Here is a 26606-nt window from a genome sequence, read left to right as displayed (position 1 = left end):
GACCCCAGCGGTGCTCCCTGCGGGCGCTGAGGTGAGGTGGTTGCTGCGGCAACGGGCGGGCGCCGCAGTGCGCAGGCGCGGCCGGTCAGGCGGGGGCGCGCAGGCGCAGTGCGCGGGCACGGGCCGGCATGGCGGAGGAGGCGGCGGTGCGGGCACAGGCGGAGGCCGTGCGGCGGCTCAAGCAGGACAAGGCCGATCCCGACGAGGTGCGGCGGGTCCCAAAGCCCGCCCGGGCTGTGGGTGCGGGGCTGGGGGGCTCGAGGGTTGCTGGGAATGGGGTGCTGTGGAGGACCGGTATGACTGGGACGGGGTGCTGGAAGACTGGTGCCTCTGGAGGGGGTGCTGGACTGGGGACTGGGGCACTGGGGGTGCTGGGCTGGAGAAGAGGGATTGGGGGAACCGGGAATGCTGGGGCTGGTGCTGGGCTGGAGAGGGGGGTGCTGAGGTGACTGGGGTGTGGCTGGGGTTGCTGGGCTTAGTGGGAGGGAGCTGTGGGGAATTGGGAGCACCGGTGTGGGTGTCGCTGGGCTGGGTGGTGGCACTGGGGAGAGGGGTGTTAGAGGGGACGGGAGAGCAGAGGGGCTGGCGAGACTGGTGATACTGGTGTTAGATTGGAGAGGTTGGTGCTGGGGGCTGCAGGGGTGGCCGGTGCTGGGGAGCACGTAGCAGGAGCTGGGGGTGCTGGGCCTGGGGTGGTGCAGAGGCTGGTGGGACAGGAGGTGGGGACTGGGGGGCAGGTGGTGAGCAATGAAGATACTGAAGGGAGTGGAGCATCTCCCGTGTGAGGAAAGGCTGAGGGAGCTGGGGCTCTGGAGCTGGACAAGAGAAGACTGAGGGGGGACTCATTCATGGGGATCAATATGGAAAGGGGGAGTGTCAGGAGGATGGAGCCAGGCTCTTCTCGGTGACAACCAACGGAAGGACAAGGGGCAATGGGTGCAAACTGGAACACAGGAGGTTCCACTGAAAGATGAGAAGAAACTTGTTCCCGGTGAGGGTGGCAGAGCCTGGCCCAGGCTGCCCAGGGAGGTTGTGGAGTCTCCTTCTGTGCAGACATTCCAACCCGCCTGGACACCTTCCTGTGTAACCTCATTTGGGTGTTCCTGCTCCATGGGGGGATTGCACTGGATGAGCTTTCCAGGGCCCTTCAACCCCTCACATTCTGTGATGGAGGCCTTGGGGGTGCTGAGATTGGGGTGTTTGTAGCAGAATTGGGGAGTACTGGAGAGGAGCATGGAGTACCCCTCTGGTTGCTGTGGGAGACTGGGAACAGTGGATGTGTTGAGGCTGGGTGTACTGGGAATGCTGAGGGCTGGCAGGTGGGCTGACCCCCAGCACCCTCCTTGTTCTCTCCCCAGATTGCCAAGGAAGTCGCGAAGCTGCTGGAGATGAAGGCACAGCTGGGGGGAGATGAGGGGAAGCATAAGTTTGTGCTCAAGACACCAAAGGTAATTACCCAGCACATGCGCTCACATCCACTCTGTGTGCACCACCTGCTCCTGTGCACAGACCCAGCACCCCTGCACCTGCGGGTGCAAAACCTCCACGCAGACCTGCCTGTTGTTGTTCTTGTTTCTGTTTCCCTTTTTGCTTTTAGCAGTAAGGGAGAGGGGGGTGAAAATATCCCTGGCAGTATCTGACCCTGATCCCCATGTAACTCAAACACTTTCTGGTGCTTCTGTGACAAGCCAACCACCAGCTGGTGTGGTGAGGAGATTAAATCCTGTTTTGGTCAAGGTTGGTTGTAACTCCCCAGTGTGAGAGGTCTCATATCTGCTCAGTTTGTGCTGTTTGAAGTAGGGTCATGACTTGCATCACCCTGATGAGTTTATGGCTCAGGCTGTTCAGCTTGTGTAGCACTGACCCCACTAGTCCCTGCAGACATGGGCCTCATGGATCAGGGATCCTCAGGCTGCTGCTGTTCCCTGGACCGAGCGGGTGAAGCTGCTGCTGAGCACGGAGCGCCGCAGAGTGCAGCTCTGCTGGTGTGAGGCTCATCGGGGGGAGCTGCAAAGCAGAAGCAAACCAAAGAAACGCAGGTGCCCAGCACTGTTTGCCGGGAGTGTTCAGCACATGTTGAAATGTGGGGAGCAAGAAAGGTCTTGTGGTTTTTGATCTTGCCTTAGTCCATGAGGGTGAGCGATCCTGTTATCCTGAGCAGCTCTGGCCGGCTGCTGACATTTCTGTGTCCTCCTGCAGGAGGACCCTTCAGGGGGAGCTTTTCAGCCTCCAGACCCCTGAGAATAGTGTCCATAATGCAATTTCTGCTACATTTTTTTTTTAATCTGAATGTTTTGGCACTAGCAGCTGATAAGTGACCAACTGCATTTGCCTGCTGTGGCATGGAAAAAATTACAAATGTTGCTCACAAATAAAACAGGTTGTGTTAATACCACTGACTTAGGAAATGCCTCAAAACTCTCTGCCTTGTCCATTTGCTTTTTTGTGTGTTTTGGTGAATGTAATTGTGGTGAGAGACTGGAAAGTGGAAGGGTATTTCACTGTTTAAAGACGTGGAGAGAGGATTTTGCAGCTCTATGAGTGCCAGGGAAACATAGCGTGGGTTTCCAGCTTGTCTCAGCTGTGTCTGTGTACAGCTGAGAGCTGCTGTGTGACCTGCAGCCGGGGCGTTAGGAACCACCTGCTCTCTGCTTCCTCCTGCACAACTGCCAGCCCCTGGAAAATGAAAGTGGGAGGTGTAGTTAATTAACGTGTTGGTGAGAGCCTGACAGTGGTCAGTGACTATTAACAGTGAAGGAATTAAAGGGGATCACATCCCAAGTGGACACTTCACAGGTGTCACTCTTTGGAAAGATGGTTTCTCTGTGTGTGTGGACGTTGCAGAGGTGCTGGTTGTTCCACAGCTCCAGAACTGTGTCCTCTGGTTCCTCCTCTCAGGTGGTTTGTTGTGCAGGGCTCTGGCTGAGACGTTTGAGCCAGAGCTGTGCACAGATCCTCAACTGAGCTCTCTGACTGCTGGATGAGTTGGTACCTTTGTTTCCTGCATTGTGAAGCTCCTCACTGAGATTTAGCTCTGCCGACCATGGCAGATCACATCTGAGCTGTGTCCTGATGTTTTCACTGGTTCTGGGTGCTGTTTTTTACCATCTCTCTCAATATCTGCTATCTGGACCAGATCTCTCTGGTCTTGTTAGCAGTATGATGGCTTCATCACCTTGCCTTTCACATCTGTCTCCCCTTCATGCCTCTAACCCAACACGTCCTTTGCTCTTCTTTATCTCCCCCAGGGCACACGGGACTACAGCCCCAAGCAAATGGCCATTCGTGAGCGAGTCTTCAATGCAATCATTGCCTGCTTCAAGCGCCACGGAGCAGAAGTCATTGACACACCAGTGTTTGAGCTGAAGGTGAGTGAGGACACAGCTGCTGAGGATCCTGCAGTTGAAAGCTTGTGACGTGTTGAGGGCTGAGTTTCCTTCTTCCATCTCCCAGGTGTCCTCCCTCTCTCTCTGTGTTTTCTGTGTGCTCTGGGGCTGATCCCATCACTGAAGAGGCTGTTTGTTCCTGTGTCTTTCTGTTGTAGGAGACGCTGACAGGGAAGTACGGTGAGGACTCAAAACTCATCTATGATCTGAAAGATCAAGGAGGAGAGCTGCTCTCCCTGCGCTATGACCTGACAGTATCCTGCCGTAACCAGTGCCAAGGGGCCGCGTCACCTTTGCTGTTCTCATTTTGGGGCAGCGGGAGGAGGAGCTGGGAGGCAGTCCCCTGGTTCTGGCCCTGTACTGACAGGGAGAGCGTGAGCAGGCGGTGTGCTTCAGTGGGCGCAGATCCCTTACTCAGTCATTTACTGTATGTTACCTCTGTTTGTTGAAGAACCGCTTGGCTGCGGAGGTGGGGGAGGATTTTCCAGACCAGGCTGCTGTGGGGCACAGTCCACGTGAGGCTGAGATCCAGCTTAAGGTGCTGCTGGAAGATGCCTGTAAGGACACGTAATGGCAGCTTGTGTAGGCTGTGCCTTGGACAAGTCCAGCCATCTCTGAGCACAGATTCCCAGGCTGGTTGGGCTTGACAGGGACCTCTGGAGATCATGCAGTCCAACCCACCTGCTAACGCAGGGTGACCAGAGCAGATCACACAGGGTCACGTCCAGGCGGGTTTGAATGTCTCAGAGAAGGAGACTCCACACCCGCTCTGGGCAGCCTGGGCCAGGCTCTGGCACCTCCCAGCAAACAAGTTTCTCTTCATATTCAGATGGAACTTGCTGTGTTTCCATCTGTGCCCGTTGCCCCTCACCCTGTCATTGGGCACCACTGAACAGAGTCTGGTCCATCCTCTGACACCCACCCTGGAGATATTTATAAATGTTGATAAGATCCCCCTCAGCTTCTCCAGGCTGAACAGCCCCAGCTCTCTCAGTCTCTCCTCATCAGAAGGATGCTCCAGAACCCTCAGTATCTGTGTCCCTCCACTGGACTCCCTCCAGTAATTCCTTTTCCTTCTTGAACTGGGGAGCCCAGAACTGGATGCAGTTGCTTTGCCCCCCCGGGTGTGCGCCACACTGTGCTGGGAGCTGGGGAGATAGTGAGGACCCAGCGCTGCTCGTGACTGATAACAGTGTGGGTGACCCCTCCCTGCTCCCATCCTTAACCCCATCCTCCCAGGTGCCCTTCGCTCGCTATTTGGCCATGAACAAGATCACCAACATCAAGCGCTACCACATCGCCAAGGTCTACAGGCGGGACAACCCGGCCATGACGAGGGGCCGCTACAGGGAGTTCTACCAGTGTGTGAGTCCGGCTGCGGTCAGAGGCTGCTGCGTGGGGCTGTGGGCTTGGCAGTGCCCTGGGGATGTAGCACCATAAAAACGTAGGACTGAAGGCTGCGTTACCCTGCAGTGGCCTTCCCTGTGGCTGTGGAAAACTCGGGAGGATCCACGAATCCTTAGTGTGCCAGTATGGGTGTGAAAAACAGCGGGAGGGTGGGAGAGTGAGGATGATGTCTGGGACATGGGGTGCTGGTGTGCTGGGGATCTTTTGTAATGCAGCCCCAGTTATCTCCCCTGCTTCGTGCTGTGCAGGAGGGCAGCCCCTTGCATCCCAGCATCCCAGGGTGTTCACCAGCCTGGTGGAGAGGAAGAATTTCCTTCTGATCCCAAATCTGGGAACAGTTGGACTCGTGGCTGTGTTGGCAGGACACGTGAGCCAGGCGAGGGACTCAGCATATGCTGCTTCTGTCCCGCGCTGAGTCAGTCTTTATTTCCAAGGAAGGGAAAAACCCAGAGGCCATATTATAGAGCAGGTAAGAAAGCAATTTCCTTTGTGGCTTTGTCAGAGGAGTGTGGGAGCCCCAAGAAACAGCTTTGTAGTGCTGCACTAACACAGTCCCCAGGGCCTTGTAGTGCAAATTCCTGTTTGAGAATATTCCTGTTTCATCACAGAACCCACATGGGTGCTTTCCAGCTTTGGCTTGGTAAATTCCCATTTCCAGACAACTTGGGGTCTTTACTGTCTCATGTGAAAGACTGTTCCCAGATTTCTGTCCTAGGAGAGCTAGAAATAGTCTCCCAATATCCAGGCTAAATTTGTGTCTGATAGTTTCCTTCTCCCTGTGCCAGTGCAGCTCTTTGAAGGGTAGTTGTCATCCCGGGATAAGGATTCTTCCCCTTTCCCAGATAAACATTTGGGAAATGTTTGGAGAAATCTTCCCCTGCATAGGCCATGTAAATCTCCGCCTGAAGATGCTTTGCTTCTTTGCTCAGCCTAGTAGCTTTTTCTGCATCTTTAAATATAATTCAGCCGCCCTGGTTGGGTTTTTTCAGTGAGATTTCACCTGTGCTGCATACAGTGGTAGCACCACTTTCGTCACTGTACCAGACCTTGCCCAACCTCCACGGGGATTGCATCAGCCTCCCTTGCACTCAGCTGATCGGGATTAGCTGACGCGATCTCATCTCTTTCCTCCTCCATTGCCTCAATTTATTTTGGAAGCTTGATGGAATCGTGTTGAAATTTACCTACTTAATCAAAATCAGTCTTGTACTCAAAATCTCACTGAAGAATTTGCATTTGGAGATTCATAAATGGGAGTCAAATAAGAGGTCTCTTGTTGCTTCTGTCTATTTCTCTCTGAATATTGATGTTGTCTTTGCTGTTTTCCAGTCACAGGGTACCAGCCTCTTAAACCATCTTGCTGTTGGACTTTAGTTCTGTGTGCCAGTTCATCTGGTAATCTCTGGTGGAGACCACTCAGACTTTCTGGTTTCTTTTTCTGTCTTGGCAGTTGAAACTTTGGGTTTGCCTCAGTTGAGATCACTTCTCCTGTCTTCTTCCCTGATCATTAATTTGATTGGCATGTATATTAAAAAAAGAACATCCTAAGAATCAAGGCAAAACATTCGGTATTTAGGTCATACCAAATAATGAGTAGTTTTCTCCTACCCTTCCTAGTTGCTTTGTTCTATTTATTTACTGCTGATGATCGCTCTGCTGTCTCCTTTGTGTTGTTTTTTCTCTGTTTCAAAGTGTATCACACAGGGAACTGCTGTGTTGGAGGCAGGGACCAGGTCACACACCTCCAGAAGCAGAAAGCAGGGAACAGCAGGGTGGCTTCTCACAGTCTGCACTGTCCACGACACAGTGTACAAACTCTTTGCAGTGCAGTGGACACGAGAGCACTGCTGCCTTCCATGAGTCACAGAATCATCTTGCTTGGAAAAGACCTTTAAGATCATTGAGTCCAACCATTAACCCAGCATTGCCAAGGCCACGTCTAACCCATGTCCCTGAGAACCTCATCTCCGTCTGTCCAGCCCTCCAGGGATGGTGACTCCAGCACTGCCCTGGGCAGCCTGTTCCAATGCCCCACAGCCCTTTGGGGAAGAAATTGTTCCAAGATCCACCCTCAACCTCCCCTGGCGCAACTTGAGGCTGTTTCCTCTGCTCCTGGCGCTTGTTCCTGGGGAGCAGAGCCCGACCCCCCCTGGCTCCAAGCTCCTTTCAGGCAGTTCAGAGATCAGAAGGTCTCCCCTCAGCTCCTGTTCTCCAGCTGAACCCCCCAGCTCCCTCAGCCGCTCCATCACACTTGTGCTCCAGCCCCTCACCAGCTCCATTCCCTTCTCTCCACTCACTCCAGCACCTCAAGGGCTTTCTTGGCATGAAGGGCACAGAACTGACACGAGGATTGGAGGTTAGGTCTCAGCAGTGCCCAGCACAGGAGCAGTCACTGCCCTGGTCCTGCTGGCCATACCAGCTCTGAAATAAGCCAGGATGCTGGTGTCTACCTTGGCCACCCGAGCACACGCTGGCTCATGTTCAGTTGCTGTCACCACCACCTCCGGATCCTTTTCCACCGGGCACTTTCCAGCCGCTTTTCCCTGAGCCTATAGCTGTTCATGGGGTTGTTGTGACCCAAGTGCAGGACCCGGCACTTGGCCTTGTTGAACCTCAGACAACTGGCCTCAGCCCATCAATCCGGGCCAGATCCCTCTGTATGGCCTTCCCACCCTCCAGCAGATCAACACTCCCACCCAACTTGGTGTCGTCTACAAACTGACTGAGGGTGCACTTGATCCCCTTGTCCAGATCATTGATCAAGAGATTAAACATAACTGGCCCCGGTACTGAGCCCTGGGGACCACCACTCATGACTGGCCACCAACTGGATTTGGCTCCATTCACCACACCTCTTTGGTCCTGGCCTTCCAGCCAGTTCTTTACCCAGTGAAGAGTACAGACATCCAGGCCATGAGCTGCAGCTTCTCCAGGAGATGCTGTGGGATATGGTGTCAAAGGATTTACTGAAGTCTAAGAACACAACATCCACAGCCTTTCCCTCATCCGCTAAGCAGGTCACCTTGTCGTAGAAGGCGATCAGGTTTGTCAGACAGGAGCTGCCTTTCGTGAACCCATGCTGTCTGGGCCAGATTGCCTGGTTGTCCTGTGTGTACCGTGTGATGGCACTCGTGATGATCTGCTCCATGACCTTCCCTGGCACTGCGATCAGACTGACAGGCCTGGATCCTCCTTCTGGCCCTTCTTGTAGATGGGTGTCACATTCACCAACTTTTGGTCAATTGGGACCTCCCTGGTGAGCCAGGATTGCTGATAAATAATTGAAAGTGGCTTTGTGATCACCTCTGACAGCTCCCTCAGCACCCTTGGGTGGATCCCATCTGGCCCCATAGACAGGGTCATCTTGTTCCTTCTGGGTCCTGTTGGCGAGGGCTGGTGCTCCCTTACATCCCGTTTTTGTTGCTTTTTGTGAACAAACTGCTGTGAACAGCAGAGCTGAGGCTGTATTGCTGCAGCCACACCAGCAATGCAGAATTGCTTACAGCCCTTCTCCTGTGCCCCAGGACTTTGACATCGCCGGCCAGTTCGACCCGATGATTCCTGATGCTGAGTGCCTGAAGATTGTGTATGAGATCCTGAGTGACCTGCAGCTCGGGGACTTTCTCGTTAAGGTGAGACGGGGCGGGTTTCACGGTGGGAAGCGGTGGTTGTTCCTGTTTTATGCAGCAGCCCCTGTTCCCCCTCTAATGCCTGCTGAGGTCTGATCCAGAAGCCCATCCCACCTCTCTACCTCCTCATGGTGTGTATGTGAACCAGCTGTACCTCAGCTCACACTCCCCTTTACCTGGGGACGCAGGAGGTTTCCCAAGGCTGCAGGGAGCAGAGTTCTCTGTAGCACCAACCTCAGTCCCCTGCAGAGTGTCCGGCAGCCAGCTCCCCGGGTGACCGTCACGTTCCTGCCTGCAGTAGAGCACAGGCTTTGGGCCAGGGTCCCTGTCCCGGCTCAGCGGGGACATCTGCGCACTGTGCACCCTGTTGTCTGCAGCCTCCTGCCTTCTCCCAAGTCCTTTCTGGGCCTGAGGCCTCTTCCAGAAGACGAGTCGTGCCCTGCTGCAGGCTAAGCCTGCTATTTGCCTCGAAACACCTTCGTTTTGTTGGTGTAGCACCCCTGGGCGATTGTTGTTCCCATGAGCCCCTGGCTGGTCCATGTTGATGCTGCAGGATTGCAAACTCCCGAGCAGCTTTTGTTTCTGTGTGGTTTAATTGTAGATATTTTCACTACCCATGGAGATGTTGCATCCAGCTGAGCCTTTGGCCTCAAGTACCCATTATAACAGAGCATAATTAAAGTATGGAATTCACTATACTGTTAAAAATCGTTTGCAAGGTTTTAATGTACTTAGATGTGCCTTTGTTCTTACACTGGGAGAGCAGGGTAACGCACTGAATTAACTTCCTTAGGCCGTGGTGTGTTCCTGAGCTGTTTTCACATGTTCACTTGAGAGGACTCTCAGACCCTGATGTTTTCCTCCTTGGTGTCTGTGGCTCTAGGAGGAGACTGCGGTAGCTCTACCCTGTGTGACAAGAGTCATTTGTGCCACCTGGGCCACCTGCTCCCCAGGAATGGGAAAGAGCAAAAACTCTTCTCAGACACCCACAAGTTTCTCTTCCATGCTTGAAGCTAGAGAGGAGAGAAACTGCACACAGCTGAGGCATCTGAGTTCATAGTTAATGACTTGCTCCTTCTCGCCCAGGTCAACGATCGGCGCATCCTTGATGGGATGTTTGCGGTTTGCGGTGTCCCAGACAGCAAGTTCCGAACAATCTGCTCCAGCGTTGACAAACTGGATAAGGTATGAGCTGGAACCCTGGGCTGCTGGGCTTTCAGTGAGTCTCTGTCCCTCGGGGCTGCTCTTTCCATGGTCCGTGAGAACTGGGTGGAAAATGCTGATAAACATCGAGTTGTTCTTGTTCCCCCCTTTCTCTGGAGGGGAGGCACGCAGGGCACAGTGGTCACATGTGAAATCTGGATTCTATGCTTTCTTCTCCAGTATCCCCCAAGGTCCTGACAAATTGAAAGGAGGGAGGGAAAAATCCTCTCCACATGGGTGGTTCAACATCCCAAACCTTGGCGTTCTTAAGGTGCTGCTACTTACGAACCAGAATCATGAAAACCTGCCCCCAGACTGGGCCATGGCATTGAAAATCCTTTTCAAATGCATTGGGTTCTGTTGGGTCATGTGAGGAATCACAGTTGTGTCCTGGAATCATAGAACAGCCCAGATTGGAAGTGATCTCAAAAGATCATCCAGTCCAAACTTAATTAAGATTTCAGCCCTCGTTTGTAAGGTGAGTGTGGCATGAACAGTGAATCTCTGTGGTAATGCAGGAGCAGAGAAGTGCCATAAGTGACAGGCTGTAACTGTGTCTGTGAGCCAGCCAGTGCGCAGGTGACAGGGCAGAGCCCAATGGAACCCACAGTTGAGTTGTGTTGTCCCAGACCCTCTTCACAAACCCTGTCCTGCAGGCTGGTGCTGTCCTTGGTGGGTGATGTGACATCTGACGTCCCTGTTGAGGACACAGACTCAGCAGCACGTGTGTGGTGCTGGCTGGGCTGTTTCGGCAGGAGCAGGGACACCAGCCTGTTTGTGGGACCCTCAGGAGGTGGTGGGGAACAGCAAGGAGACAGCAAAGGGAAGTGAGGTGGATGTATTTGGATGGGGTTTCTCTATTTTACCTGGAAATAAAGGATTTGGAGTGAGAAGGAGTAGGAGATCAGAAACATAGACCTGAAAAATAACCCCAGCAGCGTGTTCCTTGGTCTGTTTGGTGTTGTCCTGCACTGGGTGTCCTCACTGTGTGTCTTCACACTCAGCTGTGGTTGTTGTCAGTGCAAAGACATTTTGCCAGGAACAGCCTGGGACTGTGCAGTGTTCTAGCAGGGTGGACACGGTCACAGGGACAAGGAGCTGCTCAGTGCCGTCATCTCCCAGTGCTGTGAGATGGTGGTAGCTTATCCTGTCTCCTGATCACTTCATTTACACCTCTGCCAATTCGGGCGTGTAGCACAGATGCTTTTATAAAACACGCTGTGTGTGGGCATCACTGTTTCTGTAGCTTGCTTGGGTTTGGCGTGGAACAAACCAGCCCCCTTTGTGCAGCTGCTCCAGTGTGACAGCAGGCCGGAGGTACCTGCAGGTTTGTGCTCAGTGAGCTGCCTCGAGCACTGGCTGGTCAGGAGCTCTCTGAGGGATGCAGGAGGAGGGAGGGGATTGTCCCGCTCTGCTCTGTGCTGGGGCAGCCTCACCTGGAGCATTCACTGTGTGCAGGGCTGGGGACACAGGATATCAAGGATACAAAGCTATTGGAGAGTGTCCAGAGGAGGGCATGAAGATGGTGAAGGGTTCGGAGAGGAAGCTGGATGAGTAGCGGCTGAAGTCCCTGGGTTTGTTCAGGCTGGAGGAGACTGAGGGCAGAGCTCATGGGCTGCAGGTTCCTCAGGAGGGGCAGGCTGAGCTCTTCTCTCTGTGACAGTGACAGAACCCAGGGAATGGCAGGAGATGTGCCAGGGGAGGGTCAGTTGGACATGAGGAAAAGGTTCTTCACCCAGAGGTGCTGGACACTGAACAGGCTCCCCAGGGAGGTGTCACGGCCCCAACCTGACAGTGTTCAAGAAGAGACTGGACAACGTCCTCATGGTGTGAACTGTGGGGTGTCCTGTGCAGGGACAGGAGCTGGACTCCATGATCCTTGTGGGTCCCTTTCAACTTGGGACATTTGGTGATTCTATGAATTATTTATTTGCAGCTGATGGTCTTGACTGTAGGTCCTAGTCAGATATAAAGATGCTGGAGATCACTGTGTAAATGTGAATACAGCCTTCCACTAATAGCTAAGGAAGAGGAACGTTAAAATGAAATGCAGTTTTAAAAGTCAGTTTTCTTGGCTCGAGATCTGGAATGGAATATGGAGGTGAATTTCTGTGTGTGTTCAGAGTCATGTAGGGGACACTGTGGGCTGACCGCCCCTAACCTTCTTGTGAAACCCTATGAAACGAGGTGCCCCTGTATCTCATCTGGTGTGTTCATTTTGCTTTGTTCAAGGATGAACTGTGCTTTCCTTTGGAGGCCTTGTCTGATGGTTAAATTAAGTCAATTAGAGGAATGCTCACCTGAAATCCTGTTAGCAGTGAGTTCCATTGCAAAGACCTGACCAAACTGTAGCATTTGGGGCTCTGTATGCATGGAAAAGCTATAGGGAGGATTGAAGTTTTTTTAGAGCGGGATAATTTCCTTGTTTTCCTGCGGAAGTGCTGTAACTTAGTACAGCTGGATGTGATCAGGACTCTGGTTCTCTTTGAGCCCTCGGTCAGTGGGAAAACTGCAGCATATTCTGCAGCATATTCTGGGGTTTTGCGTCACCCGACCACCTCCTCACGCCTTGCCAGGGGTAGGCATGACCAGCAGCGCTTTCTTTACTGGAGTTTGTGGCTAAGTACCAAACCAAGGAAACCACAGCAGCAAGACTTGGTGTTGTTACAGTACTGGTGTTTGATTCTGGCCATAAATCAAACCCAAAGTATTTGTTCTGGGGCTTCGAGTTTTTGGGCAGCTTTGCAGACTGCAGGGTTGGGACACAGGCTGTGCAGAGGTACGAGGAGTGGAGCTGTGGCTGTGTGACTGCTCTGAGAGCATTTCATCTGCGGCTTCTCTCATCCACCTCTTACACACACTGACACCATTGGGTTTTGCCACGTGAAGATCTGTTGAGGGCAGATCTGTCTGTTCATCTGTGTCGGGCAGGACCCCAGCGACCTTCCCCAGGAGAGACCCCAGCCCTGCAGCAGTGACTGATGTTCTTTTCTCCCCTTGCAGATGCCGTGGGAAGAAGTGAGGAGCGAGATGGTGGGGGAGAAGGGGCTCTCTCCCGAGGCTGCGGATCGCATCGGGGAGTACGTCCAGCTGCACGGTGAGCACGGTGGGGTCCAGCCCTTGGCCTTGTTCCCCTGGGCCAGGCAGGGCCAGCGCCAGAGGGGTGTGAGGCACCAACACTGCTCCTTCTCACAGGTGGGCTGGACCTGATCGAGCGGCTCCTCCAGGACCCAAAGTTGTCCCAGAACAAGCTGGCCAAGGAGGGGCTGGGCGACATGAAGCTGCTGTTTGAGTACCTGACCCTGTTTGGCATCACGGGGAAGGTGAGGAGTGTGGGAGCAGGAGGGAGCTGCTCTCGTGGCCCCCTAGTGCGCCCAATGAGGGGGTTCCCCGTGTCCTGCAGATCTCCTTCGACCTGAGCCTGGCGCGGGGTCTGGACTATTACACGGGGGTGATCTATGAAGCCGTGCTGCTGCAGCAGGAGAACGACCATGTGGAGGAGCCCGTCAGCATTGGGAGTGTGGCCGGAGGCGGCCGCTACGATGGGCTGGTGGGGATGTTTGATCCCAAGGGACGGAAGGTGCCCTGTGTGGGGGTCAGCATTGGCATCGAGCGGATCTTCTCCATCCTGGAGCAGAGAGTGGAGGTAGGTGCCTTTGGTGCTCAACTAAGCATGGAGAATGAGTGAGGATTTACATCTTCCCCATGCGCCCCAGGTCAGATGCTGAACTGAGTCTTTAGCTAAGCCAGCCAGGCCTCTGCTGTGCCCTGCAGCAGGAGTCGGAACCTGGACATAATCCCCACTTTTCTCTGGCTTGGGAAACAATCTCTGGGCTCCCACTGGAGACAAGACCCCTCTGCCAGCAGCCCTCAGACGTGGCTTGTTGAGCTGTAGCTGGAGGGGCCACTTCAATCCTCAGCAGCACCAGAAACCCAGGTCAGGTGCCTCAGTGTCCCCCGCTGTGTAAGGTGTCCCTGTGACCCTGCATCCTCTTTGGGACGGTGACACTGCTGAAGGGCTGGCAGGGGCAGCAGCCTTGCACGTCTCCTGTCCTGGCAGAGGCACTATGGAGACTAGATATGGTCAGATGTCCCAGGGCAGAGAGCGTGGTGCCTCTGGGGGCTCCCCAGATACCTTTTCCCTATTCCCCCCTCCTCAGAGCTGCTGTACCAATAGGTTGTCCTCTGTCCTAGTTGTGGGTGTTGAATAGGTCTCTGTAGGCTCCCAAAACACTGCTGCACATTTCCCTCCTGCACAGGCCCGTTGTGGGGAGTTCTCTCTTGGCAGTCAGACACAATTGGGATTTCTAAGTGGAAACTGAATTCTTCCTCCACCACCTCCAGTCCTGGCCACGGTTGTTCCTCTGTGGGTGACCTTTTAAAGGCTTCTCCCTCCAGCGATGTGGCAGCAGGAAAATGCCACTTTGAGTATCCAGCATCTGCCATGGGAGCAAGTGGCTCCTGACAGCACTGCAGCATTTCAGCTTGCTGCTCTAAGTCCAACCCACAGTTACCAGGTCGGCTGTTGAGCAGACAGCTGCCCCTTTCCAGCTTCTGCTGGGGCTGCTGCTCCTGAGCTGCTCGGAGCAGATCTGTGGGAGGCCTTTGGGTGTGGAGGAACAGTCTCGAGGCAGAAGCTGGTAGGGAAGTTGTTAATTTTCAGCACATCCTCCAGTCTGTGCGCAGCTGCAGAGCAGGAGGGAGGCTGCATTAACCCCCTGTCATGGGACAGCTGCAGAAGGTGAGATTCTGCTCCAGGATGGGGTCAGTGGGGCTTCCATGAGTTGATGCCATTCATCCCACTGAGCCTGAACCTCTTCACCACTAAACTGATGCTGGTGACCTGTGCTGCTTATAGGGTCTTGGGTTTCTCTGTATGTCCATGGCATCTTTTGAGTCTTGTCACCTCTCTAGGCATCTGAGGAAAAGATCAGGACAACAGAGACGCAGGTGCTGGTGGCCTCTGCCCAAAAGAAGCTCCTTGAAGAGCGGCTGAAGCTCATCTCTGAGCTGTGGGATGCTGGAATCAAGGTACGATGGCAAAGTCAGGAGCTGCCTGGTCAACTCTCTGTGCCAGGAACGAGCAGATCTGGCTTTGCTTTGGGAGGAAGGAGTCAGAGGGAGAAGGTGGGCAGCAGGCTGCCTTCCTAAACAGAGCATCCTCGGTGTCCTGAATCGGGGCTTAGCTGGGAAGGGCTGGGCAGCATAGAATGATGGAATAGTTTTGTTTGGAAGGGACCTTAAAAGCTCATCCAGTCTCACCCCTGCCATGGGCAGGGACATCTTCACCAGCTCAGGTTGCTCAGAGCCCTGTCCAGCATGACTTGGTCAGCCCTCTAGTGTTGCAGGGGCAGCACTGTTTTCTCAGGACAGATTCCCAAAGCAGCCCGCGCTCCAGCCCCTCAGTATGGCAGCTGGGATACTGTGCTGTGTCCAACAAATGCGAAAAAATGCAGAGTCCTGCAAGGAGGGGAGAGCGGGGCCAGGGAGGAGCTGGGCTGTGTCCGAGGCCGAAGGCTGGCTGCGTGGCAGGGCCCTGCGCCGGGCAGACTCCATCGGTGGCTGAGCGGAGGAGAACGCCCGAGCGCTCTGCCAGGCTGCTCACCCTGTGGGGACAGCGCAGGTGTCAGCCCTGCTCTGATGTGGACTAGAGCTAATGACCTGCTGGAAAGCAGCACTGTGGAGAAGAACTTGGGAGTTCTGGTTGACAAGAGGTTGACCATCAGCCAACAATGTGCCCTTGTGGACAAGAGGCCAATGGTACCTGGGTTGAATGAGGAAGAGTGTGAGCAGCAGGTGGAGGAAGGTTGTTCCTCCTCCTCTGCTCTGCCCTGGTGAGGCCACATCTGCAGTTCTGTGTCCAGTTCTGGGCTCCCCACTTTGATAAGGACAAGGAATTACTGGAGGGAGTCCAGTGGAGGGACACAAAGATGCTGAGGAGCCTAGAGAGCCTTTCTTATGAGGAGAGACTGAGAGAGCTGGGGCGGTTCAGCTGGAGAAGAGAAGCTGAGAGGGATCTTATCAGTGTTTATAAATATCTCCAGCATGGGTGTCAGAGGATGGACCAGACTCTGTTCAGTGGTGCCCAATGACAGGGCCAGGGGCAATGGGCATGAATTGAAACATAGGAGGCTCCATGTGAACATGAGGAGAAACTTGTTTGCTGGGAGGTGCCAGAGCCTGGCCCAGGCTGCCCAGAGCGGGTGTGGAGTCTCCTGCTCTGAGACATTCAAACCCGCCTGGACCCACCTGTGTGATCTGCTCTGTGACCCTGCGGGAGCAGGTCGGGCTGGGGATCTGCAGAGGTCTCTTCAACCCAACCAGGCTGGGATTCTGTAATGACCTCCTGCTTTCCCAGGACAAGCAGTTCTCGTGAGTACCTTTGAGCTGTGTTGCATTACTTGTTAGCTGTAATGCCAAACATTCTCCGTTAGCCCACAGACCCCCATGCTCACCTGACAGCAATTAGCAGCAATTAGCCCAGCAGTGCCTGGTTGAGGGGATGTGGAGAACAGGCCAGTGCTGACGATGGTGGTGTACTCTGGTTCTCTTCCAGGCAGAAGTGCTGTACAAGAAGAACCCGAAGCTGCTGAACCAGCTGCAGTACTGCGAGGACACGGGCATCCCTCTCGTCGCCATTGTGGGTGAGCAGGAGCTCAAGGATGGAGTCGTGAAGCTGCGGGTCGTGGCAACCAGGGAGGAGGTGAGGCCCACGGTGCTTTGGTGTGAGGGGGTGGTGGCTGCTTGATCCTTCCTCCCTCCAGACCCACCGTACCTGCTCTGCCGCGGTGCCCTCGGGCTGTGCACAGCAAGGTGGCGCTGCCAGTGCACCCTTGGAGTGTAGTGCCCAAAGGGGAGATCAGAGGCTGAAAAGTGAAAAGTCTCCATGGCTTACCAAAGCTGCTGCTGCAGGTGTGGCGGGGGAAGGCTCTTACCAGGCAGAAGGCAGGGCTGGCAGGCTGGAGGTGAGGCCTGGGGGCTGATGGTGGCTTGTGGGTTCACTTTTGGAGACTGGGTGAGGTTTCCTCAGCCCCTCCTGACTTGCTGTGGAGCATGTGCCCTGGTGTCACTTTGCTACCAACCCCACTCTTAACAGGTTCTCAGGATTTTATCCATTGGCTCCCTCATTAGATCTTCTCAAGCAGTGATCTCCCCAGAGGCTTCTGCAACACCTCACGCTCCAGTTCCTCGCCCCATGCAGTTTCCTGGAGCTGTGGAGCACTGTTGTCTCTGGTTCTGGACAGTTTCCCATCATGTGGCCTCCTTGAACTCCCAGCTGTTCCTCAGTTCAGGAGCCTGGAACGCAGAGGGGTGATTCACTGGGCAGTAGGGCTGCTCACACTTTCTGTCCATGGCATGGGACCACTGCTCAAGGTCCTGGAGGTGGCACGAGTGGGACCAGTGCTGATCTGTGCACTGCTCTTGGCTGTGGTACCAGTAGGAAAGAGTGGGAAGAGCATCGCTCTCCGGATTGTTGGGCAGGAGGGGACTCGGCAGGGCTGCAGGCCAGTGCTGGCTCTCTCAGGTTCAGCTCTGTGTGTGCTGCAGCCCGTTCTATCCCTGCAGAGGGACTGGTGACAGCACCATGGTGTGATCTGCGCAGGTGTATTAGAAACGGTGTGGTTAGTAAGTCCAGAGGAGTTCTCCTGCCCCTCTGCTCTGCCCTGGTGAGACCACACCTGGAATATTGTGTCCAGCTGTGGCCCCTCAGTTCCAGCAGGACAGGGAACTGCTGGAGAGAGTCCAGCGCAGCCACCAAGATGCTGAAGGGAGTGGAGCATCTCCCGTGTGAGGAAAGGCTGAGGGAGCTGGGGCTCTGGAGCTGGACAAGAGGAGACTGAGGGGGGACTCATTCCTGGGGATCAAGATGGAAAGGGGGAGTGTCAGGAGGATGGAGCCAGGCTCTTCTGGTGACAACCAGTGACAGGACAAGGGGCATTGGGTGCAAACTGGAACACAAGAGGTTCCATTTAAATTTGAGAAGAATCTTGTTACCAGTGAGGGTGGCAGAGCCTGGCCCAGGCTGCCCAGGGGGTTGTGGAGTCTCCTTCTGTGCAGACATTCCAACCCGCCTGGACACCTTCCTGTGTAACCTCATCTGGGTGTTCCTGCTCCATGGGGGGATTGCACTGGATGAGCTTTCCAGGTCCCTTCCAACCCCTGACACTCTGTGACACAGGGCCACGGATGTGGCACAGGCCATCCCTCTGGGACCAGAGGGACCAGGTATGTCAAGCTGCTTGGGTTGTATTGAAGCAACTTTGTGCTCCTTCTGTGTAGGTCAACGTTCCCAGAGAGAGCCTGGTTGAGGAGATCAGGACGCGAACGAACCGGCCTTGACCCCTCCCGGCCACGTCTCCTCGCTTGTTGGATTCTGGCTGACAGATTTCCTCCTGTAAATGCCTTCGCCAGGCCAGGTGTCAGTGGGGTTGAGAGGGACCTTCAAAAGCTGTATTTATTTGTGTCTCATGCCCTCCTTTTCCCGGCGGGAGTGCAGAGGCTGCACCGAGTCCTGGGCCAGGCCCCAGCCGTCGAGTGCGTGGCTGGGACGATGTTTTGCAAGTGGCTCTGGCAAACACGGGTCTGCTGTCACTGCGGTGACACGTGGAGCCCTGAGCTGTCAGCAGACCCCGGGGTGTTGGCTGCAGCTTCTTCTTCCCGTCGCTTTGAATAAACCTCCCGCCCCGTCTCTGCTCTGGCTGCAGGGAGGTGACCTTATCCCCAGCAGAATGTAAAGGCGCTGCTCCCAGAAACATAATAAATGTGTCTCTCCCACTCTGCGCCTCCTGTCCGTCTTTTCTGCTGGGGGCAGGGATTTGCTTTCCTGCCTCCCTGAGCGAGAGCTGGTTTGTAAATGTCACGGGGGACGCGGACGCTTCCTCTGGCTCCCCCCGCTGCTGCCACCCCTGCGCAGAGCGCAGCCCCCCACCACCCGGGCCGGAGCCCCCCGAGCAGCCCCAGCCGGGGCTGAACCGGGTGCCTCGGCCTCCTGCGGGTGCCTGTGGTCCCGAGGTTCCCCCCGCTGCCGCCCCACGCGTTTTGCCGCTTCCCCGCGTGGAACGAACGCGGGATGGGCGGGCGCTGCCGGGTCCCTGTGCCCCGCCCGGGGCGGAGCGGTCGCGGCGCGATGGGCGGAGCGGCGGCGCTGGAACCTTCCAGAGCGCGGCCCGGGCGGCGAGGAGCAGCAGGAGCGGCAGCCGCGGCGATGGAGGCGGAGGTGGGCGCCGTCGGGGGGCGGCCCGGCGGCCACAGTGTTGCCGGGGGAGGGGGGAGCCCCGGTTCGGGACACGGCGTATCTCCGTGCGGCCCTTCCCGGGGTGGGGGGACCCGGGGATCTGTTGGGGAGCACCCGTGGGGTTCTCTGGGGGAGCCCCTGGGGCCGTCGGGCGGGGAACGGAGCCCCCCCGACCCGTCCGGGCGCGTTTCCCCGTCGCAGCGGCACCGATGCCGAGCTCGGTCTCGGTCCCGTCCCCCCGCGCTGATCTGGGACCCGCGGCCCCGCTGCCCCGTTGGGAGGGAGGTGGTGATGAGCCCCTCACACCCGATCGGCGGGCGCTGTGCTGGGGCAGGGCCGGGTCCTGCCTCTCCCGGGAGCCCTGGTCCCCCACGCACCCCCTGGCCCGGGGACCTCGGGGACGAGGAGGTGCCGGTGCTGGGCCCAGCCCCGGGGGCTGCAGGGCCGGGCGGGAGGGTCTGGTGTGTGTGGCTTCCCGCACCCTCGCAGCAGAGATTCCCTCTGTATGTGTCCCTGCCTTCATCCAAAGGTGTTTTGTGGTCTTCAAGAAAGGTGAAACCCCTTGGAGAGAGAAAGGTGCCACCATCTGGTGACATACGTGTAGATGCGCCAAGTGGAGGTGCAGCCAGACTGCACTGTAGCCTGAGCCAGGCTTCACCCCACTCAGTTTCAGGAGCTCTAATGAGACCTCGCAGTACTTAATGAGCTAAACCCTGATGATATTGCCACATGAATGGTGTCTCTAGGTGTCCTCAGAAGCCTGAGGAGATGCTGGTGGAAGAGAGGTGGCCGGCTTGAGGTCCTGCCTGGGATGCCCTGGTGTGATGGGTCACCTTGGCTCTGTGCTCCAGCTGCCTCTTGCAGCGCCAGCCAGCTGCTGCCTGTGTCTTGACTTTCAGAGCCCTTGTTGGCATCCACAGGGAACTGCTGGTGTCTGGGTGCTCTGCCAAAGGCGATGGGCTTGGTCAGGTGGAGCAGGCTCGGGCAGGGTAGCATGTACGGTGTTGAGAGGTTCCTCGGGTTCGCTGAGGGCACAGGGGTTCAGTGTTTGCTCCTCCACGCGCTGGCTGGTGCTGGGCCTTGTAGTTGCTTCATGAGGTGGGGACGCCGCCAGTTGGGAGCTTGGAAATGTTTCACCCAGACGAGCAACAGCGTCATCTCCCTCCTCAGATGTGGACCAACAGTATCAACCAGGCCAACAAGATGGCCCTGCGTGCCTGGGCGAAAGAAACCGGCATCAACCTGGTGCAGGTCAACGGGCAGAGGCGATACGGTGGCCCCCCGCCAGGTATGTGACGACAGCATCTCGGTGTGGGGATGCTTGGCACGTAGGGTGTCCAGCGGGCAGGGAGGTGAGGTGAGGTGGGTCTCACCGCGTGCTCCGTGTCGCTGTGCACCCACAGGCTGGGTGGGCGGCCCCCCGCCGGCCGGCACCGAGGTCTTCATCGGGAAGCTGCCGCAGGACGTGTACGAGAACGCGCTGATCCCGCTGTTCCAGAGCGTGGGGAAGCTCTACGAGTTCCGCCTCATGATGACCTTCAGCGGGCTCAACCGCGGCTTCGCCTATGCCAAGTACGGCAACCAGCGCGACGCCAAGGAGGCCATCACGGCCTTGCACAACTTCGAGGTGCGGGAGGGCTGCGCCATCGTGGTGTGCCGGAGCACGGAGAAGTGCGAGCTGAGCGTGGACGGCCTGGCCGCCTCGGTGAGCCGGCAGGAGCTGGAGGCCGTGCTGCGGCGGGTCACCGAGGGCGTCCTCAGTGTCACCCTGCACGTCAGCCCCTGCCAGAAACAGGCCCAGCTCGCTGTGCTGAAGTACAGCTCGCACCAGGCTGCTGCCATGGCCAAGAAAACGCTCACGGAAGGTAACCGGGAGGCCGGGGTGCAGTGGGATGCTGCTTGGGTTGCTTTTCTTGGTGTCTTTAAGGACCGAAGCCAACTCCAGACTCAGCTGCGAGGTGACTCCAGTCTCGAGACGTCCCTTGTTCCCTCCCCGTGTCCCGTGGGAGGGCAGCTGTCCTGTGTGGGGCCGATCCCCAGCAGTCCTGCAGACCTCGTGGGGTGAAGGTGCTGCTGGAGGGGGTCGGGCAGTTGCTCCAAGCAGGAGCGTCACCAGTACCAGTCCGGGGCATCCAGAGCTTTGACCACATTATTAAACCCTCCTCATGGGGGTGTCTTACCCCTCAGTGCCCCATCCCATGACTGCACTGCCCAGACGTCTAACCAACACCTCCGAAGTCCTGATTTGTACCTGTTTTTGCCCCAGCTGAGAAGCATTTGGCTTTGACGTCTTTACGCCTGTCCCTGAGCGCAGGCTGCCCCTGAAACCCCCTGAGCTTCGCAGCCTGGAGTCCACCTTGGTAGCAAAAGATGGAGAAGCAGCTGCCCCGCGGCTGCGTGAGGGCTTGTGGAGGCGGGAGAAAAGCTCCTGTGCCGTTTGTACGCTGTGGGTCAGGGCCAAACCGCCCGTGGGGGTCGCTGCCAGACGCTGGGGGTGGGATGGGGTGATACTGGCGGGGGGTGTACGAGCATCTCCTGCCAGCTGCTGTTGGTCTCTCCTAGGGAACGTAAAGCTCCGCGGGGTGCAGATGAGGGTGAACTGGCTGAAACCCGACTTGAAGCAGAAGCTGCAGTCCTGCAAGGAGAAGCCACCGTCCAGCTTGGTTCCAGGTGGCAAGTGCCCGGAGGTCCCCAAGCCGGTGCCTCTGTCCCCCGTGTTGTGTAATGCCGTGGAGCGCCTGCACGCCGTGTGCCGGCGGCAGCACCTGGGCACACCCCTGTTCCTCACCAAGTTCGTCCAGGCCAACCCCAAAGGGTGGCAGCGGTTCTGGTGCCAGGTGGTGATCCCAGGGTTCCCCGTGCCCTTCAGCGGCTTCACGTGGGTGCGGCAGGACAGGCCAGGCAGGAGCGGGCACGAGGAAGCGAAGGTCGCGGTGGCACTGCACGTTCTCCGGGCTCTGGGTGAGTCCTCACACGGCGTCGGTTCCAAGCCCCTGCCCTTCCCAAGTCCTGGACCTGGCAACGCAGAGCGCCGGTGCTTCCAGTGTGTGGGGGACCCCGCATGGTGACCCCGAGGGCTCAGAGCTCTGGGTGGGACTCCTGGCTGGAAGCAGAGGAGCACGGGGAGGGGGTTTTGGGGCGCAGCACCACGCAGCACGTTGCTTTCCCTCCGCAGCAGCCGGCCAGCTGACGTAGGCGGGTCTGCCCGAGCCACCAGCTGAACCTGAGACACCAGCCTTGGTGGCCGCAGGAGCGGCGTGCGAGCCTCGCTGGGGACCTGGTCCTGTTCCAGCTGCCGTTTGAGTTTGTTGGGGTTTGTTTTGAGAGCCGGCTTGGGAAGATGGGGCTGCTGTGCTGGCCTGGTCTGTGACAGCTGCCCTGTCCCCAGCTGGCCTTTGGGGACAGTTCTGTTTTTTGGGGACATAGGTTTACCTGCCCAAGTTTGGCTTTTATGTTGTTTTGTGTTGCTCTGCTGTGGTGGAGGGGCCTAGTGCAGGTCTTGGGAGAAGCAGCAGCTGCTTGGAGAGCCTTGTCAGTGTTGGCTGGGGACACAGAGGGGACCTTGGGGACTGGTCTGAGCTCACCAGGGGACCATGTGTGGCCTCGGTTGGTGTGCCAGGTTCCTGTGGAACGGCCTCCAGGGAGGACAGGGCTGTACCAAGGACTGTCTTGGTGAAGGTGGCACATCCCCGGGCTGGTGGAGCTGCTGCTTAGCGAGAGGAGAGCCTGGGCCGGGGTGCAGGGCTGCCTGCGGCGCGGGGCAGCAGCTGCGGGGCATCGGCTGCCCATGAATGATCCCTCGGGACAGGGAGGTCCAGCCGCCTGCTGTTCATTTTGTATTAAAGGAGCCTGAAAAGCGCTGGCTGTGTCACGTCTTTTGCTCCCCCATCCTCAGCTCCCTGACTGCCCAGCGCCGTCTCAGTGCTCTCCCCTCACACTAGTTTCTTCTCTAGTGGCAGGAGAAGAGATGGAGTGGGACATCAACTCATCCTGCAGCCTGGAGCTACAGCCAGAGCGCAGTGGCCACCAGACACTTGTGTCCCGCCTTCTCACTGGGGTCTTTCCCAGTGCCTTTTGGTGTGCCCCAGGCTTCTACGGGCACCACTTGATGCCGAAGTGCCTTTGGGTGTATCTTTGGTTCATCATAACACGGTTCTGCTCTTCTCTGGGTCCTCCAAGTGCCCTTCAGCATGCCCAGTGGTCCACGAGTGGTTTCTGATGAGCACCGTGGGCTTCCAGGTGCATTTTGGGGAGCTCTGCTAGTCCCTTCACCTGTGTGAGTGTCCCGTGTGCCTTGTGGTTAGTCCCCAGTGACCTCCAGGGGCCTTACTGTGCTCACCAGGGTCCTCAGTGCATTTTGGTGCACCTAAGGGGACTCCACATGTCTTTCCATGCTGCCCAGGTGCCTTTGCAGTGCAGCACAAGAGGACCCCGAAGCGCCTTCATGTGTCCTCCAAGGGCCATGCTGTACTCACCACCAGTCACCCAGTGCTTTTCAAGTGCCCCAGGGACTTCCCAGAGCTTTAGGATGTGGCCCATGGGGCTTCAAGGCCATTTGGTGCCTTTCTCTGCTTCCCAGAGCTCTACCAGGACCTTCCGGTGCACATCTGGACCCTCCATCTCCCTTTGGCAGCACCCAAGGGACATCGCTGTGCCTTTTGGATATTTCCAGGGGGAAATCAACGGTGGTGTGTGGGGAGAATGTGTCTGGCCAGGGACACCCCATGGGTGCAGATGTCACCCAGCCCGCAGGGAAGGTGGTTCCCATCTCCTGCCTCTTTCCCTGTATCCCCCCAAGGCCACCAGCCACCATGGACCTGGTGACACCCCTTGCACAGGGCCAGCCCCCCCCAGCCCCAGGCCGTCCCCTGCCACTGAGAGGGTGGGAAAACCCCAGTTCCCTCCAGCACCAGCTGCAAGTCAGGATGCTCCCCCGGGCCACCCTGTCCCCTCTGTCCACATCCTGCAGGCAGGTGCCGGGGAAGCTGGGTTGAAGCAAACCATGGCCACCAGGCACGAGGAACTGAAAGGCACTAGGTTTATTTTAAATACAGTGGATGTCTCATTAGCGCACCCACTGGAACAATTCAGCCCCTCGGGAGAGGGATGGACCCGTGTGCCCAGGTCAGGCACCACAGGAGTCATGTTACCTCCTTCCCCCCCACCCCAGTCCCCCCAAAGACACCAGCAAAGCCCAGCTGTACCCACATGTGTCCCCCTCCCCCACAGCTGCATCCCCCCAGTCATGTACCCCCCCCAACAACCAGGGACCCCCATCCTCTGAGCCAATCCCCCCAACCCCTTCCCCAAGGGCTCCCAATTACCCCCTGTCTCAAGGGACACCCCTCACCCCAGTCGACCCCGGGCTCCCCCTCCCAGGCCACCACACCCCAGAACCGCTAGGTCACTCCCTCCCAAGCCCCGCCCCCGACACCCTCTGTCCCGTAAGAACTCCCTGCAGCGCAGCCTGAGTGGCAACCCCAGCAGCCAATCAGAATGCCAGCTCCCTGCCGCCGGCGGTAGCGGCAGATCCTCCCGTGCGGGACTGGCCCCGCCTTCGGGGCGCGGCCGCTGAGGGCCGCACCCCATTGGTGTGGCCGCCCACGGGGCGTGGCCCCCTTTGGCCCGGCCCCCTTTGGCCCCGCCCCCGCGCTGAGGCGATGCGGTGCTCCCGCCCGGCGCGGCCGCTCAGCCGCTGCTGTCGCTGTCACTGTCACCATCACCGTCCTCTCCCGGCCCCGCCGCCGGCTCCGCCTCGTCCCGCAGGTCGGCAAAGAAATCTTCCCCGCTGCCCACCGCCTTGCTGCTGAGTGCACGCAGCGGGCCCCCCTTCTTCTTCTTCTTGCGGTAGTCGTCCACCACCAGCCCCCGCAGGGCAGACACATCCCAGAACTTCACCTTCTGGTCGTGGGCACAGCTGGCCAGGAGCTGCCCGCCCGGGGCCACCGCCAGCTGCTCGATGGGCTCCCCCAGGTGCTGCCCCACGCAGCCCAGCACACGGTTCGGCAGGATGTTCACCGCCCTGGGGAGGCAGAGCCCTGGTCCGACACCAGCTCGGTGTGACCCCCTCCCCTTGCTCCCGGTCATGGCTCATCTTGTCCCACACTCTCCCTGTCCCGTCCGGTCCCCCTGACCTGATGACTCCGTCCAGGGAGCCCACGCAGACAATGCTATCCATGATGGGGACCATGCAGTCAACGGACTCAGCCCTCAGCGCAAAGCGGTCGCTGGCGGCCCCGAAGCCATCCCAGTTGAAGAGGTAGATGGTGCCTTCGCTGGAGCCACACGCCACTTTCCTCCCCCTCTAGGCAAAAGTAAGGACAGTAAGGAAAAGGCAGAACAAGAAACCCACGGTGTGCAGAGGGCCCCACAAGGTCCTGCTCTGTGGCAGGGCCCAGGTCCAACCTTCAGCAGCACGACAGACGTCAGGTCCCCGTTCTGCGGTTCCGAGAGCAGCTCAAAGCGCCGCCTCTTCACGTTGAAGACGCCCAGGGTGCCATCACCGCTGCAGGAGATGGAATGTCACGAGCATGGGACATGACGCAGGGCACTCCTGCCAGCCCTAAGGAAGGCCCTGCATGGGTCTCATGAAGCCAGCGCCATGGAGCTCTTGGTACCTGGTGGTCAGCAGGATCTTCCCATTACCATCCACGGCCATTGCACTGATGTATTCCTCCTGCTGACGGGCCTCCAAGATGGCATCACCCTTGCGCAGATCCCACACCTTCAGCCCGCCGCCATCGTCGCCCGTGGCAAAAATGTGGTTGTCAATGGGCAGCACGCAGTTGAGGGCAGAGCTGCAGAGACCCCAGCCCCACACTGGCATCATCGCAACTCGTGCCGTGGTCAAACGGCACCCAGAGCATCAGGGACAATGCTCCGGGCTCTGCTTGCCCGGCCCAGGGCTGAGCGGCAGGGGACGGATGGGGACGCTGCCCCAGCAGTCACTGCCTGAGATGAGCTGCCCATGCAGACCTACCCATGGGCCTTGGGGAAGCGCGTTTCCAGCCGTCCCTCCTCCACGGTCAGGACATGGATGGCCTTATCCTTGGACACGGTGAAGAGCTCTGGAGACCCACGTCAGTGGCCTCAGCCCCGGCGTCCCCCGGTGCCACCCCACAGCCCCTGCACTCACTCTGCCCGTCCTGAGAGAACGCCACGTCCCGGCACGACTTCAGGTGATGCCCCGAGGACCAGAGCTGCCGGTTCTCCCCCTCGGTGCAGGAGTACGAGTACCTGCCGGCACCGGGCGGGCTCAGCGGGGCAGCCCCGACAGCCACTGCCCAGCGGCTCCTGCACCCAGCACCCCCCGCCCCGGCGGAGCCCCCACTCACAGGTAGACGTCGCCGTCCACGTCCCCCGCCGCCAGCAGCGGCCGGGCTGGGTGCAGGGCGATGGCGTTGGCCGTCGCCTCGAAGCAGATGTCCTCAGGGGTGTCCCGCAGGCGCGGCTCCCTGCCCGCGGTCTCGGAGCAGCCCTGGGGGGAGCGGGGCGGTTGGGCCGGGACCGGCGGGGCCACAGAACCGGGTTTGAGGCCGCGCCACCCCCAACGTGCTCACCTCCTCGGCCGCCGCCATGCTGGGTGGGCGCTGAGCGCAGGCGCGGGGCTCGTTTGCATAACCCCTCCCCCTCATTTACATAACCTGGCCCCACCGCCGGGCGCGCCTGTAGCGCGGCGCGGTGGCCACGCGTGGGCCGGCGGTGGCCAAGCGGTGACTTCGCGGTGTCAACAGCTCCGGGTGTCTC

General features: G+C 57.8%; 3 protein-coding genes across 5 annotated transcripts; 2 read left to right on the top strand and 1 right to left on the bottom strand.

Annotated features, from left to right (window-relative positions):
- The first annotated feature begins 19 nt into the window (after positions 1–19).
- Positions 20–18400, top strand: HARS1 (histidyl-tRNA synthetase 1). The gene is made up of 13 exons (XM_065030237.1): positions 20–206; positions 1359–1448; positions 3249–3368; positions 3545–3640; positions 4626–4751; positions 8318–8425; positions 9509–9607; positions 12629–12722; positions 12821–12948; positions 13029–13271; positions 14540–14656; positions 16182–16328; positions 17906–18400. The coding sequence occupies exons 1-13, from the start codon at positions 129–131 to the stop codon at positions 17963–17965; spliced, it is 1506 nt and encodes a 501-aa protein (XP_064886309.1). The 5' UTR covers positions 20–128; the 3' UTR covers positions 17966–18400.
- Positions 18401–18560: 160 nt separating this feature from the next.
- DND1 (DND microRNA-mediated repression inhibitor 1) lies at positions 18561–22719 on the top strand. Of its 3 annotated transcripts, none has more exons than XM_065030241.1 (5): positions 18561–18842; positions 20031–20148; positions 20264–20725; positions 21423–21821; positions 22036–22719. In XM_065030241.1, the coding sequence occupies exons 1-5, from the start codon at positions 18696–18698 to the stop codon at positions 22053–22055; spliced, it is 1146 nt and encodes a 381-aa protein (XP_064886313.1). In that variant the 5' UTR covers positions 18561–18695; the 3' UTR covers positions 22056–22719. The 3 variants fall into 3 exon arrangements, with proteins under 3 accessions (XP_064886313.1, XP_064886314.1, XP_064886312.1); XM_065030242.1 differs by having other exon boundaries at positions 22039–22285; XM_065030240.1 differs by lacking the exon at positions 22036–22719 and having other exon boundaries at positions 21423–22009.
- Positions 22720–24479: 1760 nt separating this feature from the next.
- Positions 24480–26481, bottom strand: WDR55 (WD repeat domain 55). The gene is made up of 8 exons (XM_065030243.1): positions 26420–26481; positions 26195–26337; positions 25996–26096; positions 25840–25927; positions 25478–25657; positions 25266–25365; positions 24995–25164; positions 24480–24882 (listed from the first exon to the last, which is right to left on the bottom strand). The coding sequence occupies exons 1-8, from the start codon at positions 26435–26437 to the stop codon at positions 24549–24551; spliced, it is 1134 nt and encodes a 377-aa protein (XP_064886315.1). The 5' UTR covers positions 26438–26481; the 3' UTR covers positions 24480–24548.
- Positions 26482–26606: the final 125 nt, after the last annotated feature.

The sequence above is a fragment of the Columba livia genome, chromosome 14 (assembly GCF_036013475.1).
Source record: "Columba livia isolate bColLiv1 breed racing homer chromosome 14, bColLiv1.pat.W.v2, whole genome shotgun sequence".
NCBI classification, from domain to species: domain Eukaryota; kingdom Metazoa; phylum Chordata; class Aves; order Columbiformes; family Columbidae; genus Columba; species Columba livia.
This window is presented reverse-complemented; position numbering and strand designations above follow the sequence as displayed.

Bases quoted from the DNA above. Each gene is read 5' to 3' on its own strand.
- WDR55 (XM_065030243.1), bottom strand. The intron at 25,658-25,839 runs GTAGGTCTGCAT...GGGTCTCTGCAG, and splicing joins CGCTTCCCCAAGGCCCATGG to CTCTGCCCTCAACTGCGTGC. The intron at 24,883-24,994 runs GTCAGGGGGACC...CTGCCTCCCCAG, and splicing joins TCCCTGGACGGAGTCATCAG to GGCGGTGAACATCCTGCCGA.
- DND1 (XM_065030240.1), top strand. From the start codon at position 18,696: ATGGGCGGGCGCTGCCGGGTCCCTGTGCCCCGCCCGGGGCGGAGCGGT. The intron at 20,149-20,263 runs GTATGTGACGAC...GTGCACCCACAG, and splicing joins ATACGGTGGCCCCCCGCCAG to GCTGGGTGGGCGGCCCCCCG. The intron at 20,726-21,422 runs GTAACCGGGAGG...GGTCTCTCCTAG, and splicing joins CAAGAAAACGCTCACGGAAG to GGAACGTAAAGCTCCGCGGG.
- HARS1 (XM_065030237.1), top strand. From the start codon at position 129: ATGGCGGAGGAGGCGGCGGTGCGGGCACAGGCGGAGGCCGTGCGGCGG. The intron at 207-1,358 runs GTGCGGCGGGTC...TTCTCTCCCCAG, and splicing joins ACAAGGCCGATCCCGACGAG to ATTGCCAAGGAAGTCGCGAA. The intron at 8,426-9,508 runs GTGAGACGGGGC...CTTCTCGCCCAG, and splicing joins TCGGGGACTTTCTCGTTAAG to GTCAACGATCGGCGCATCCT.